Source organism: Trachemys scripta, chromosome 18, assembly GCF_013100865.1.
Source record: "Trachemys scripta elegans isolate TJP31775 chromosome 18, CAS_Tse_1.0, whole genome shotgun sequence".
NCBI lineage: Eukaryota > Metazoa > Chordata > Testudines > Emydidae > Trachemys > Trachemys scripta.
In genome coordinates, this window is record NC_048315.1 from 20,175,181 (window position 1) to 20,188,070 (window position 12,890).

General features: G+C 43.9%; 1 protein-coding gene across 1 annotated transcript; it reads left to right on the top strand.

Moving 5' to 3' along the window:
• The first annotated feature begins 1,480 nt into the window (after positions 1–1,480).
• On the top strand, positions 1,481–10,009 carry LOC117867708 (schlafen family member 13-like). The gene is made up of 4 exons (XM_034752939.1): positions 1,481–2,697; positions 3,849–3,977; positions 5,461–6,181; positions 7,974–10,009. Exons 1-4 carry the CDS (start codon positions 1,626–1,628, stop codon positions 8,779–8,781), a joined length of 2,730 nt encoding a protein of 909 aa, XP_034608830.1. The 5' UTR covers positions 1,481–1,625; the 3' UTR covers positions 8,782–10,009.
• The last annotated feature ends 2,881 nt before the right edge of the window (positions 10,010–12,890 follow it).

Genomic DNA, 12,890 nt, shown 5'->3' on the forward strand with positions numbered 1-12,890 from the left:
CTGATGATCCGAAGAAGTGGACTGTAGTCCACGAAAGCTTATGCTCTAATAAATTTGTTAGTCTCTAAGGTGCCACAAGTACTCCTGTTCTTCTTTTTTGGGGAGGGGGAGGGCGGTAGTGAAATAAACTGAGGACAGGACGTTTCTTTCAGAGCCTGGGAGGCGGGAAGTTTAGATCAGTGCAAAAGGCTCCTTATCTGCGTGGGGAGGAGCGCGGACAGCCCCCCCCCCTCCCCCCCGGGACACGGGTATGTGCCTGCGGTGTATATTTCAATTCCTATTAATCCCATTAGTGATTTCAAACTGCTGTCTCGTAGATCCGAAATCTAAGGTAGAAACTCCTGGGCAAATCCCCGGCTCAGGAATACTGGAGTAAGAGCCGTTAAAAAGTCATTGCAATTAGTCAAGAATTTTGTGTTAGCGAGAGCAGCGATTGTGTCTTGGTCTTTTGGGGGGGGGGGGCGATTCTCATTTTCAGTAAGACCAATGTACACCCCCCTGGAGTTTTGCCATTGAGGTCAATGGGGCCAAGATTTCATCTAGGAGTGTAAAGTGAGCGGCCTTCGTGTCACTATCACTTACAGCCACTTTGATGCTGTTTCACACTGCCATAGCGGCGTGAAGTGGTGTTAGTGTGAACGAGACTCGGACCCGTTATTTTAGTGACTGCTGATCAGAGCTGGGCTCAAGTAACTCTGTTTGGAAATCAGCCCCTTTCCACAGGCATTTCCCTCTCCCCCACCAACCAAAGCTCTAGGACCCAGGGGCAGAGCAGCAGGGACACGGGGAGGGGGAGGTTTCAGAGTAGCAGCCCTGTTAGTCTGTATCCGCAAAAAGAAGAACAAAAAGAAGGGGGAGGGATAGCTCAGTGGTTTGAGCATTGGCCTGCTAAACCCAGGGTTGTGAGTTCAATCCTTGAGGGGGCCACTTAGGGATCTGGGGCAAAAATCAGTACTTGGTCCTGCTGGTGAAGGCAGGGGGCTGGACTCTATGACCTTTCAAGGTCCCTTCCAGTTCTAGGAGATAGGATATCTCCATTAATTTAAAAATTTAAAATTTAAAAAAAAGCTGACATTATGTAAAACGTTTGGCTCTTTGTCTTTGAGAACAAGTTGCTAACCTTAGAAACTGACCTGGTCACAAGGAAACAGATGGGCAGTGCAGTATTGGGCTCGGGGTTCATATCGTGATGGGACGGGCCCTTAAATGTTTCAAGTAGGTTTTGAAAAAGGGGTGAGAAAAAGTCAGAGCTGTTTTGCCGGAGACAGTTGCTTGCACACGTGGGTTAGCAGATTTTAGAGACTAGCACAGTTTCATTGTCCTTACAATGGAAACTGAAAGCAGATCGTTACATGGAAATAAATCGCCACTGGAGAAATTTAGCCCATGCTCATATAGGGAGGAGTTAAACAAACAGACTGATTCCTTTCTGTGTGTTTCAGTTTCTCTGAAAAGCTCTGAAAGTGAAAGGTCAAATCCTTACTCCCCGGGAATGGTTCCCAAGGAACGCAGAGTACACCCCCAAACTGGGAAGAGGGGACATTGCCTTCAGAGCCACCCACTTTGTTCTATGTAATGTTTTAAGGGAGACCTATCGCTTTCATTGTTGCAGGAACGCAGTGGCCATGGAGGAGAGCCCTCTCAATGTTGATTGGTTCACAGACTATCCTGATGTGGTTGTAAAAGTGGGAAAAGTGACTTTTGGCGAGAAATCCAGGAACAAGATGACTGATGGCAATTTGAGAAGGAAACAAGTTGGTAACATTTCCCGAGCAGCATGTGCATTGCTGAATTCAGGAGGAGGAGTGATAAAGGCAGAGGTTCATAACGAGGACTACAATTATGAAGAACATGGGATTGGGCAGGATATAGAAAAAGCCCTTACAGAACTCACTCCATCTAAAATGCTTCCAAAATATTTTGATTTTGAATATATGCGGGGAAAAAACTGTATGTTAATTTTTGTGAAATCATGGAGCAGTGACGGTTCATCTTTACCCCGTATTTGCAGCATAAGAACTGGCTTGTACCAAAGATGTCTGACTCGAACAGACAGCATGAGTCCTACTGAAGCAACACAATTTCTCAAAGAGAAGGAAGTTTCTGCCAGGAGAAAACGTGATGAGGAGACAGGACCAAGAGCTAAGAAAGCTCTACTCAGTGACGTTCAGCAGGAACAAAACATGTATACGTCTGCTGAAAGATTTTATCAAAGAGACTCTCTCTGCTGTGGGGAAAAACTAAATTTCACGGAGTCAACGCATATTGAATTTAAGAATTTTGCAACAAAGAGCATTTTGAAATACATTAAAGAGAACCTGCCAAATTACATCTCCGCCTTTGCAAACACACAAGGAGGGTTTTTATTTATTGGAGTGGATGATAATGGGACAGTTGTTGGATGTACGAAGGACAAAGTAAATATCAATGAATTAAAAGAAGTAATAGAAAATGTTAAGAGGAAATTACCCATTTCACATTTCTGCAGTTCTCTGCGTGGAGTGGTCTTAGAATGCAAAATGCTGGACCTATATGATAAAGATCAAAACGTGTATGGTTATGTCTGTGCTGTGAGAATCCAGCCGTTTTGTTGTGTTGTGTTTTCAGAGACTCCGGACTCATGGACAGTGAAGGACAATAAGATTGTGAGGATGACAGCCAACGAATGGACAGGCTTGATGATGGCAACTGACCCAGGTCAACATGGGGAAAAAAATCAAAATTCATAGTTTATTTTTCCATATTAGCACTGTCAGTATTTCCAGCATGGCAGTGCCATTGGTGACATAAGGGGTCTTAAGTCACTGTTTGCTACCCCAGACTCTTACAAGGTTATAGGGACTGCTGTCTGAAATTGTATTACTGTACCTGCTATTATAAATTACACTTAAGCAGAGTAGCCTTCTGCTCTTTGGGTCAGATGCAAACAGCACTCGCCCCACAATTTTTGGTTTCTGCTGCACCCAATAACCAGTCCGCACCAACCCAAATCCTGCAAAATCATCTACATGAGCTTTGACAATACAAGCCAAGGTTGAGGGCCATCCATTTTTAATCTAATCATAAATAGTGGAAACCGTATTTGATCTCCAACTTTTCATTCATTAGCATGAACCAAAAACGGGGGATACTTATCCCGGGATAATCCAGGAGATAATTACAGATAAAAACAGGACCAAGATCCAATATCATGGTCCTGATGTATGTCTTTTCCTTAACCAGGGGTCCCCAATGCAGTGCCCGCGGGTGCCATAGCGCCCGCTGGGGCATCCATGTGCGCCCACCTACTGGCCGCTAGACAAGCAGCCGCTGAAATGCCGCTGAGAAGCGGCAACGTCAAGAAGCGCTACCGCCGAAATGCTGCCGAATTTCGGCGGCATTTCGGTAGCAACGCCTCTTGACATTGCTGCTTCACGGCGGCATTTTGGCAGCTGCTTGTCCGGCGGCCACGGTCCTCAGCGGCTAGTCGTCTGGCACCCGCCCCATGGAAAAGGTTGGGGACCACTCCCTTAACCCTTTCCTCCCTTGATGATTGCCACAGGAATGGAGGGACCCAATTCTTTGCAACCGAAATCCCTCTGGATACCCCCAGCTTGTGGCAATAAGGTTCTACCCTCTGTCACCTGAAGGGGGACACACTGCAGCTGTGGATGGGTTCCCAGATAACCACCTCCAGTTAAATTCATTAACCTCATCTCATTTGAAGTTTCGACAGGGTGCATATGCTGCACCAGTTCATTTACAATGGAAAAACTAAATCAATTCTGTCCATATAGACTAGAACTCTTTATGGTGGTGAGGAGGCACGGTAATAGTGTATTAACATGAGCTTTAATTTATGTTTCTAGAGATTTCAAATTTGTGTGACACTTTCAGGGCGGAGCTGAGTGTGTCATGTGCACCCCCACTCACCAAAACCGTGTTTTCCAACAAAGGCCTTGCTTGTCTGCGTGATCTGCAAGAATTTCTATTTCCAGGTATGCTTTTGTAGTTTAATTCTGGTTTACATATTTTGACATGATGATTGAAGATTTCAGTTTAGAAGGAATGTTAAAATGTAGCAGCAAATTACTTATTCCCCTTTTGCCTCACATAGTTTTTAGATAATTATGAGGACTACAGGCGTGGGACAGCATACACTAAAACATTGTATGAACTGGTTAAAACAGACCAACTGGTAGGTCTTCATATTGACCTCTCTGAATCCTCCTTGTTCCCTGGACACTGCACTCCCACACTTGCTACATGTATACAAATGTGTGATCATAGAAGGGTAGGACTGAAGGGATCTCGAAAGGTCCAGGCCCCTGCACTCAAGGCAAGGACAAGTGATTTTCAAGTGATCCTATGTGATATTTAATTCTTATTTCAATGTTTGTCACCTAAGAAAGCTGTGGGCACCATAGCATTACTGGATGTTAAATGAGTGTCCTGACGTGTGTGTTTATGTTCTTCAATATTAAAATGTGAATTTGCTGGAGTTTTATGGAGGGATTTTCAAAAGCGCACAGGATTGGCCTAACATTGCTCTCCTAGAAGTCAGTGGTAAATTCCCATTAAATTCAATGAGGCTGAGTGCTTTTGAAAATCCTACCCATAATATTTACATTTTGGTTGGGTTTGTTGGATTTCCTTAAAATATAATTTGCATGAAATTCTGCTTAAAGGTGGACCTGCTGAGGAGGGAGCATTTCCTAGAGATAATCAGGGCTAGATATTTGCCAGTTGTAGAACATTTTAAATCTCCGTCTGCGCAGCTGTGCAAAACCAAAATGTACAGGAAACGCAGTTATATAAAACACATTCTTTCTACTTCCCCAGATATACCACACAACTCACCAAGTCAAAGTCCTTTACCTCACTCTCACAAATACAATAATACTTTGTAATACAGACAAACTCCAAAGGTTGAGTACTTGTACCACTACACTTTTTGGACAAATGCCATAAGGAAATGTTTCAGTTTAAAAAAATCTCAAAACAAAACACTAAAATATGGAATGCCTGTAATTCTTAATTAAGATTCCCTTTAAACATTTGGAAAATAAGCAAAATACACAGCTTAGGTCACCCAAATTCTCATTTATTTTCCTTTGTGATCCTTTAGCATTGGTAAGAGAGACCCAGGTCTCCAACAATAAATTAATAAGGAAAATATGTTTGTATTCAGGTCTGGTTGCTTTCATCTACTTAAAAAGCAATAACCTAATGCCCTCAAATCTCGGAAATACACAGTTCAGGAAATGTGAAATAATTCCTTTCAGTGTCAGAAATATTTCAATATTTTCCAGCACTTTTACTTTGCATAATACTCCTTTCAATTGTGCTAACTAATGAATTGCAATATATTTTCAGCCGCAAATTCAGTTGGAATAACTTTTTAAATGGCCTGGTAGTATTTTTAAAAAAAGAGAATAATCATAAAAATGTTAATTTTTTTCTAATTCTTTCAATTTCTAGCAAATGGTAATGGGATAACATACAAACCAGACAACCTCAGCAAAGAGCTGTTCTCAGAGTATCCAGGGCTGGAGGATTTAATGAACGAGCAAATGGAAGAGCTGCAATATTCTCAGGGGCTACTGATATTTGCAAGAAGCTGGGCTGTTGCTGTTGGATTGCCAGAGAATCAGTATGTTGTCTGTGATGCTCTCTTAATAGCCAAAGGCAAATACCCAACGCTGTACACAGTCACGGAGGATTGTTTCATGGCTGGGTTTGGATATTCAAAACGTATTGCTCGTACGTTAAAGCTGAAACTGGTAAATGATGGAGGATACACTCAGAAAGTGTGTGTGATTCCCCATCTCTTACAGCTTGGAACCAATAGAGAGCAAAGTAATGACTCATGTGCACGAGTCAAGTACCCCCTTACGTATGTCCTCTTGCCCAATGACATGCCAGACTTACTTCACTCACTTGTGATAATCTTGTTGAGTTTTAGATCCTTCTTAAGTGACAGGCTTGGCTGTGAATTTTTCAACCTTCTTACCATTAAACAGTATGAGATACTAACAAAGAATCTTCACAAATCCAAGAAGCTGTTTATCTATGGCCTGCCAGGAACAGGGAAGACAGTTGTGGCCTTGAATATCATAGAGAGGATAAAGAACGTGTTCCATTGTGAATCTGATGAGATTCTGTTCATTTGTGAGAACCAGCCTCTGAAAGCAATTGTGGAGTAAGTATTGTGTAGCTAATTCAAAAAACTGTGCTGTTAAATAATATCAAATGTCAGAGGGATGATGGGGAAATATATGTTTATTGATTGGCAAAAAATGTTTCTCAGTCTTTGAAAAGACCTTTCTTCCTGCATTAAAGAAATGGACCACTGTTCTCTAAGGCCTTGTCTACAAACAACCATCATCTCATAATTTTCCACCAGTGCGGCTCTACTAAATAGGGTCAGACAAATCAGAGGTAAAGTATATTATCAATCAGAAGTTTTCCAGTGCTGAGAGGATGCCATAAGTAAGAGGGTAGTTTGCATGTTATAGGATAGTATGGGCAGGTATTAATGGCATTTGGGAGGCCTTTTTTGACAAACCATCTTAAAACAATTTGTGTGAGAGTCACCTCACAACTGGGACTGGGATGGGAAAATTGCACTTCTGTGGGCCACCTAACCCCCTGAACCCAGAGGGGATTCACCCCTAGGGTACATTGGGCAGGGTTTCTGTTCCTCTCCTCCCTTGAGGGTGAGTGTGGGGAAGGTCAGCTTTGGTTTCTGCCAGATGCTCTATGGAGCCTTCTTTACATTTTACCTTCAGCGTTTCCTCTCCATCATTTCCCTCCCTTGGTCCTAATGTCTCCCCCGTCTCTGTTTTCTCTACCAGTCTCTCTTGACCCAGAGCTATTCCATTCTTGCCCCCACGCTAGCACTGCTTCTAGCCCTCTTCCCCAACCAGCAGCCCCCTCCTCCTCAATTCTTCCTGTAGCCTCTCCTCCCGTCTCCCTTCCCCAGCACTGAGGTTTTGCCCCTCCCCAGCCTCCCTTCAAGTCCTGTCTCTGCTGTCCAAACACACCCATGTGCTGCTGCTGCTCAGGGTAAGGAGGTGGCTGGTGAATCAGCTGGTAACTGCTTTCTGCTCCTCACTGTCTGCCAGGAGGGGAAGGGTGCCATTGATGCAGAAGGCGGCAGAGCTGTCTTCACCGGACTGGACACGACATTTTGTTTAATAGTTTGCTCATGTGGACTCGTTCACCCCAGGAGTCAAGATTGATTCCCGTGGCCAGCCAGGTGGTGTTTCACTCTTCAGACTCTGGGGTGTCCAGTTGAGCCACTTGAATGAGATCCTAAGTACATGTCTAATCGATGTAAGCAATTTTTACATAATCTATATTGTCATTAGCTGACTGTGTGAACTGTAAAGGTAATAGAACAATTATACAGATCACCTTAATTGGCTGTTGCACCACCTTATAATGCTTGCTTGTTTTCTGTAATATCTTATTGTGTAGTGTCCATAATGATTTTAAGCACTGGAGTAACAAACTATAAATTAACAACAAAAATTTGTGTGGGACTACATAACATAGCATCCTTCAGACAATCTGCATGAGATGTCTCCAAATAATTATAATAAATTTGTGGGTATCTTTCTACTAAGCGTTTTATAAAATATTTTAGAAGTATATTAACATACTTCTATTGTTATATCAGATACGTGCACTTTTTGGGTGAGTTAAAGCTCTCACATTATGTAACGCATCCGAGGTGTGCTGTTTCTGATGTAACTCAACGCTGACAGCATGTAGGTAATTGATGAATGTGTGTTGCCCTTTGTAATTTTTTTTTTTTTTTTTTTTTTTTTAAATAATCAGAAGCCAAATCTTAAAAGCAAAAAGTTTGCAAGCTTGTTCATACCCAGAAAGAGGTGATTTGATACACTGGTCACTCCCCTAAATTGGATCAGCTGCACAAACCAACAGAAAATTCACACTAAGCATGCCAAATATCTTTTATTTTGTAGAAGGAGAAACATTTGCCAGTCTGTGACGCGAGTTGCTTTCTTAAAGGGGAATTATTATCAACCAGTGAAGCACATAGTAATTGATGAGGCCCAGAATTTCCGGTCAGAGGAGGGCGATTGGTACAGCAAAGCTCAGTGCATCACCCAAGGACATGGTCATTGTGAACCTGGTGTTCTCTGGATCTTCTTGGACTATTTACAAACAAGTCACCCATTTCCATGCGGTCTTCCACATCCATCCGAACAATACCCTCAGGAGTGGCTAACTATAGGGGTCCGGAATGCCACCCAGATATACAATACCATGGTACAAGAGATGCAAAATATTGTAGAATATTCACAAATTGATATTCCTTTTGAGCGGTTAAGAATGCTGCTAAATGAAGCTGGATGTGGCCATCCCCTGCCAGGTGTTTGTAGGGTAGAAGAAAACTTGAAGGAGGATGAAATAGCGACATATGTGATTGCTACCTGTCGCCAATATTTCCGAAGTGGTTATTCTGGGAAAGACATTGCTATCCTGTGCAGCACAACGAAAGAGAAGGCCAGGTATCATTGCATATTACAACCCCGAATGAGAGCGATGATGAGACATTTCGGACTAGATGCAGTTTTCACAACGGCAGACAACGTGCTGGGACGGGGCATTGTTCTCGACAGCATCCGCCGCTTTTCTGGCCTGGAAAGAAACATTGTGTTTGGTATCAACCCAGTCCCTGTCCCTACACAGGAGGAGATTTCTGAAAATCTTAAACTCTGTGTGGCATCAAGAGCTAATTTACAACTTCATCTGCTGTATGAAAGGTAATGCTTGAAAATATCATGGTGGTTCACTCAGGATCTGTTTAATAACCAGTGATAGTCATGTCGCTTTTGTGATTTTTCACCCACAATTCAGACGTAAATACAAATCTGACCATGGGCGAAATTTTACCTTAGAGGGCTCCCGTCTCCCAGGCTAATGAACTACGTGAGGCCTGGGGTCTTAAAAAGCCAGTCCCGAATATAAACCAAAGGAGCTACATGGGATATAGTGAGAATGGTCCACTTGAAGCTAATCAGTCCTCCCTGCTAATGTTTCAAGAGATTTTGGGTGCCCCACTCTTCAGGTTCCCAAGACACACCACTGTGATCCACAAAACTCCGGCTTGACTGCAGCCTATACCTGTAGGGGCCTAAATTCACGCGGTGTCTAACCTTCCGCTGTGCAAATTCCCTAGCTGTTTAAGTTTCAGATACTGCGGCATGTGCACTGCTCCCTCCCTCTAGGGGCCCAGGCACTTGTCTCACCTAAGCCCAGAGCAATTCACCAACCGGGGGAGACTAAGTTTTGTGCAGGAGGTGGTTTGGTAGGCGTGCTCAAAGGCTGCTTACTGTATTGGGACCCATTGAAAACTGGCAGGAGAAGGAGATGATGGTGAAGCCTGGACTGGGGTAGAGCACTCCCCTGGGATGTGGCAGGCCTAGGTTCAGTTCCCTCCTCTCTGCCAGAGGGATCTTACACCTTTCAGGAGGGCACTGTACCCCCTGAGCTAGGGGGCACATTCTGATATGTGGTTCCTTCAGTCTCTCCTGAGGAAGCTGTGGATAAATAGAGTGAGTGGAGCAGGCGGATAGACCCAGCGTCTCCCATGCCCCAGGTGAGTGCTCTAACCACTGGGCCAGAAGCTATAAAGTGGGCACCACCTCCTCCTGCAGCTTTTTTTGCGGTGTGAGACAAGCACCAAACTCGTTCCTGCAAGAGCCACCTTAGGTGCCTGAGCCGCTTGTCTCCGGGAAAGCGGTTGCCATTTGTGAATCGCCAGCAGAGAGAGGGGCCTCACTCTGAGAAAAGGGCAGGCTTAGCAGACACCCGTCTTGTTGGCATCTCCCATTAGCTAGGCGGCTTCCTGCCTAGCATGCTGCCTTGTGTGGTTCGCAGTCTAAGGGGCCGGTCTCTTCCCATTCATTGTACAGGGAGCCTAGGCACCTATCTTTGTGGATCACAGTTCGGGTGACCAGATGTCCCGATTTTATAGGGACAGTCCCGATTTTGGGGTCTTATATAGGCTTCTGTTGCCCCCCACGCCCTGTCCTGATTTTTCACATTTGCTGTCTGGTCACCCTAATCACAGTGTTCTTCCTATGATTTTCTAGGGGTCTACTAAAAGTTAGATGTTGCCATGGTGGGTGTTACAGTGCTTTAGTCCCCGTGTGGATCCCAGCTATAGTGACTCAATCATTGCTCACCCCCTTTAGAAATCAGGTCCAGAATGTCTGAAGTTAGATACCAGAGTAGATGGGCCTAAACCAAACTGATTGGAATCACCGCTTTTAATCATTACTTATATTAGCAAGTAGGAAACATTGATTTAAATCACTGATTTTTATCTTCTCTTATGTTTATATTTACATAATTTTTCCTAGAGAGGTTATTTCTTATTGGTTGGTATAACCCTTAAAACATGTTCATTTGCAACCAAAAATACCCTTCACATTTTGATTTTTTTTTTTTTTTTGCTAATACTATAGCTTTAAATGCTTATTTAAACAATTCTAGATCTTTAAAAAGGTAAAAATTAAGAATCTGAAAAAAATGATGGTATGATAGAGAATGGTCATTTTTTATTGTGATTTGTCAATCTGCATTTGTATGGAAATTGGAATTCTATTAAAAATGTACAAAAACAGCACTTTAAAGTTGTTTATTAAATAAAACTACCTTAAATGGGTTGGATACACAAGAAAAAAGTTTATCAAAACATGTTTTGCATTTAAAACTAACTCATTTATTAAACAAAAGTATTAGCTGTAGTTAGTGAATTGATGGATTGTTTCTGGTCACTCCAGAGCAGATTTTCAAAGGTATTTAAGTGCTAAAGATCTAGAGAGGTGCCTGATGGGAGTTAAATACAATTTTCTTTTTAAAAAAATAAACCCTCTTCAAACTTTATTTAAATTGAACTTTTAAAATTGAAATTTAAATTTTTTTAAATTAGCTATTTCTATCCACCCTCTAAGGTACCCAACGTTTTTGGAAGTTGGAACCCACTGTTAAAAAAAAATTTGGACTTTAACGTCTCTCAGCATTGCCAGCTCTTGCGATTTTATGGCAGGTCTCATGATGTTTGCCAAAGTGACCAATTATTCGAGTGAGCATTTCCGAGAGGCCACCTATCTGCGGAGTGAGCAGTGATATGAAAAACCTTTGCTCAGGATAAAAATCGTACATGAAAGATAGTGCATACCTTCAAACAATACCTCCTTAGTATAATACTGAACATTTAGGGATTAAAAATCTAAAACCCCCAAGCAAGCACGACCCATCAATCACTTATCACCATCATCAGTTTCACCGAAAACGTTACTGGTGCACCAGATCAACCAAAACATATCCACATTATGAGTCAGCTTACTAAAGATGTAGTCAGCCCACCGTCTGGATGCAAGTAGTATACAGAAGACCCCGAGTACATCATACTGCTCTGACTCCACCAGTTTTTCTTTGGGGGAATTTTAGAATAGACAATTTTGTCCTGATCCAATCCAATAATTGGCATGGGGAGAGGGGGGAGAAATTCAGGCCCATTCTATATTCTGGGAGGTACGTAGTCAAAGTGCTGAAAAGCTGATGCAAAAAGTTAAAAAAAGGAATCAAATAGGGTTACCGGTGTTAAAAACAGACAAACCAGCACTGTCTGGGACAGAACAAGACATTGTTCAGACATCTTGAGGGTGCTACAGTTCATACTGAAATTATTTACCACAATGCCATGCAAAACCCCTCCAGGGCTCGAGCACCCATCGAAAAAATATAGCACGTGCTCTGCACCCACAGAGCCGGATTAATCTTTTGTGGGCCCTGGCACTCGGATTATGGCCCTGCCCCCTGGTCTGCCCATGCTCTGTCCTGAGACCCCTCCCCTGCTCAGCCTCTTCTCCTTAAGGCCCTACTTCCGCTCAGCCTCCCCCCGCCCCCCAGCCCTGTCCACTGCTCACACGAGGTGGGGTGGGGAGAGGAGCACCCACCAGCAAAAAAAGAAGTCAGCACCTGTGTTATGGAGCATCTAATCTTAATTGCCTGCATTGTGCAAAAATGACTGCTCCCATCTCTCTTCTGCTGTTCTCTCCCCACTGCATTCCAGTCAGGCTGTTTCCTCTTCCATTTTGCAAGGATCACTGTACCAGTCTTGCTTCTCCTGCCCCCTCTTCCCCCCCCCCCGCCCCTCACCCCAAAATTTGAATCACGCGGCTTCCTTCTCCTTTTCCAAGGGCCACCTTCCCCTGCCCCCGCCCTTCACCCCAGCATTTGAATCACGCGTCTTCCTTCTCCTTTTCCATTCTCCAAGGACCACCTTCCCCTTCTCCTGCTCACCCTCCTGCATTCCAGGCAGGCAGTTTCCTTCTCTGTTTCACCAGTACCCCTGTCCCAGTCTCCTGCGGCCTTCATCACCCTCATGTCGCTTCCTCGGCACCAGCCTGGCTCAAGGACCCTTACCGGCTGCTCTCGGTGTCAGTGACCAAGCAGCCGCTTGGGAGGAGTGTTTATAGACCAATCTCACTCCACCCGGGCAGCCCTGCGTGGATGCGCGAGAGAGGAGAGGCAAGCCTGTCATGCTCCATGGGACGCTTGGCAGGTCTGCCAACGGGGCATCTGCTGCTGCACTATCAGTACATACTCTGTGCACATGGAGTCTTCAGAGATTTTCCCTACCGTCGGAACAAGCTCCACTGAACATATGCAGTGACTTTCGGCAGGGGCTTACCTCAGCCACCTCGTCCGTTTATGGGACCAACCAAAGGCACCTCCCTGATGCCCACCCTATGCTCCTGCCATATTAGAGTTCCAGTGACTCCAAGGTTCGGAGCAGACACTTGCAAACAACGGCAAAACAGCCTACTTAAGCAGTTGTAGTTTTTCCATAGGCAGCTTCTATT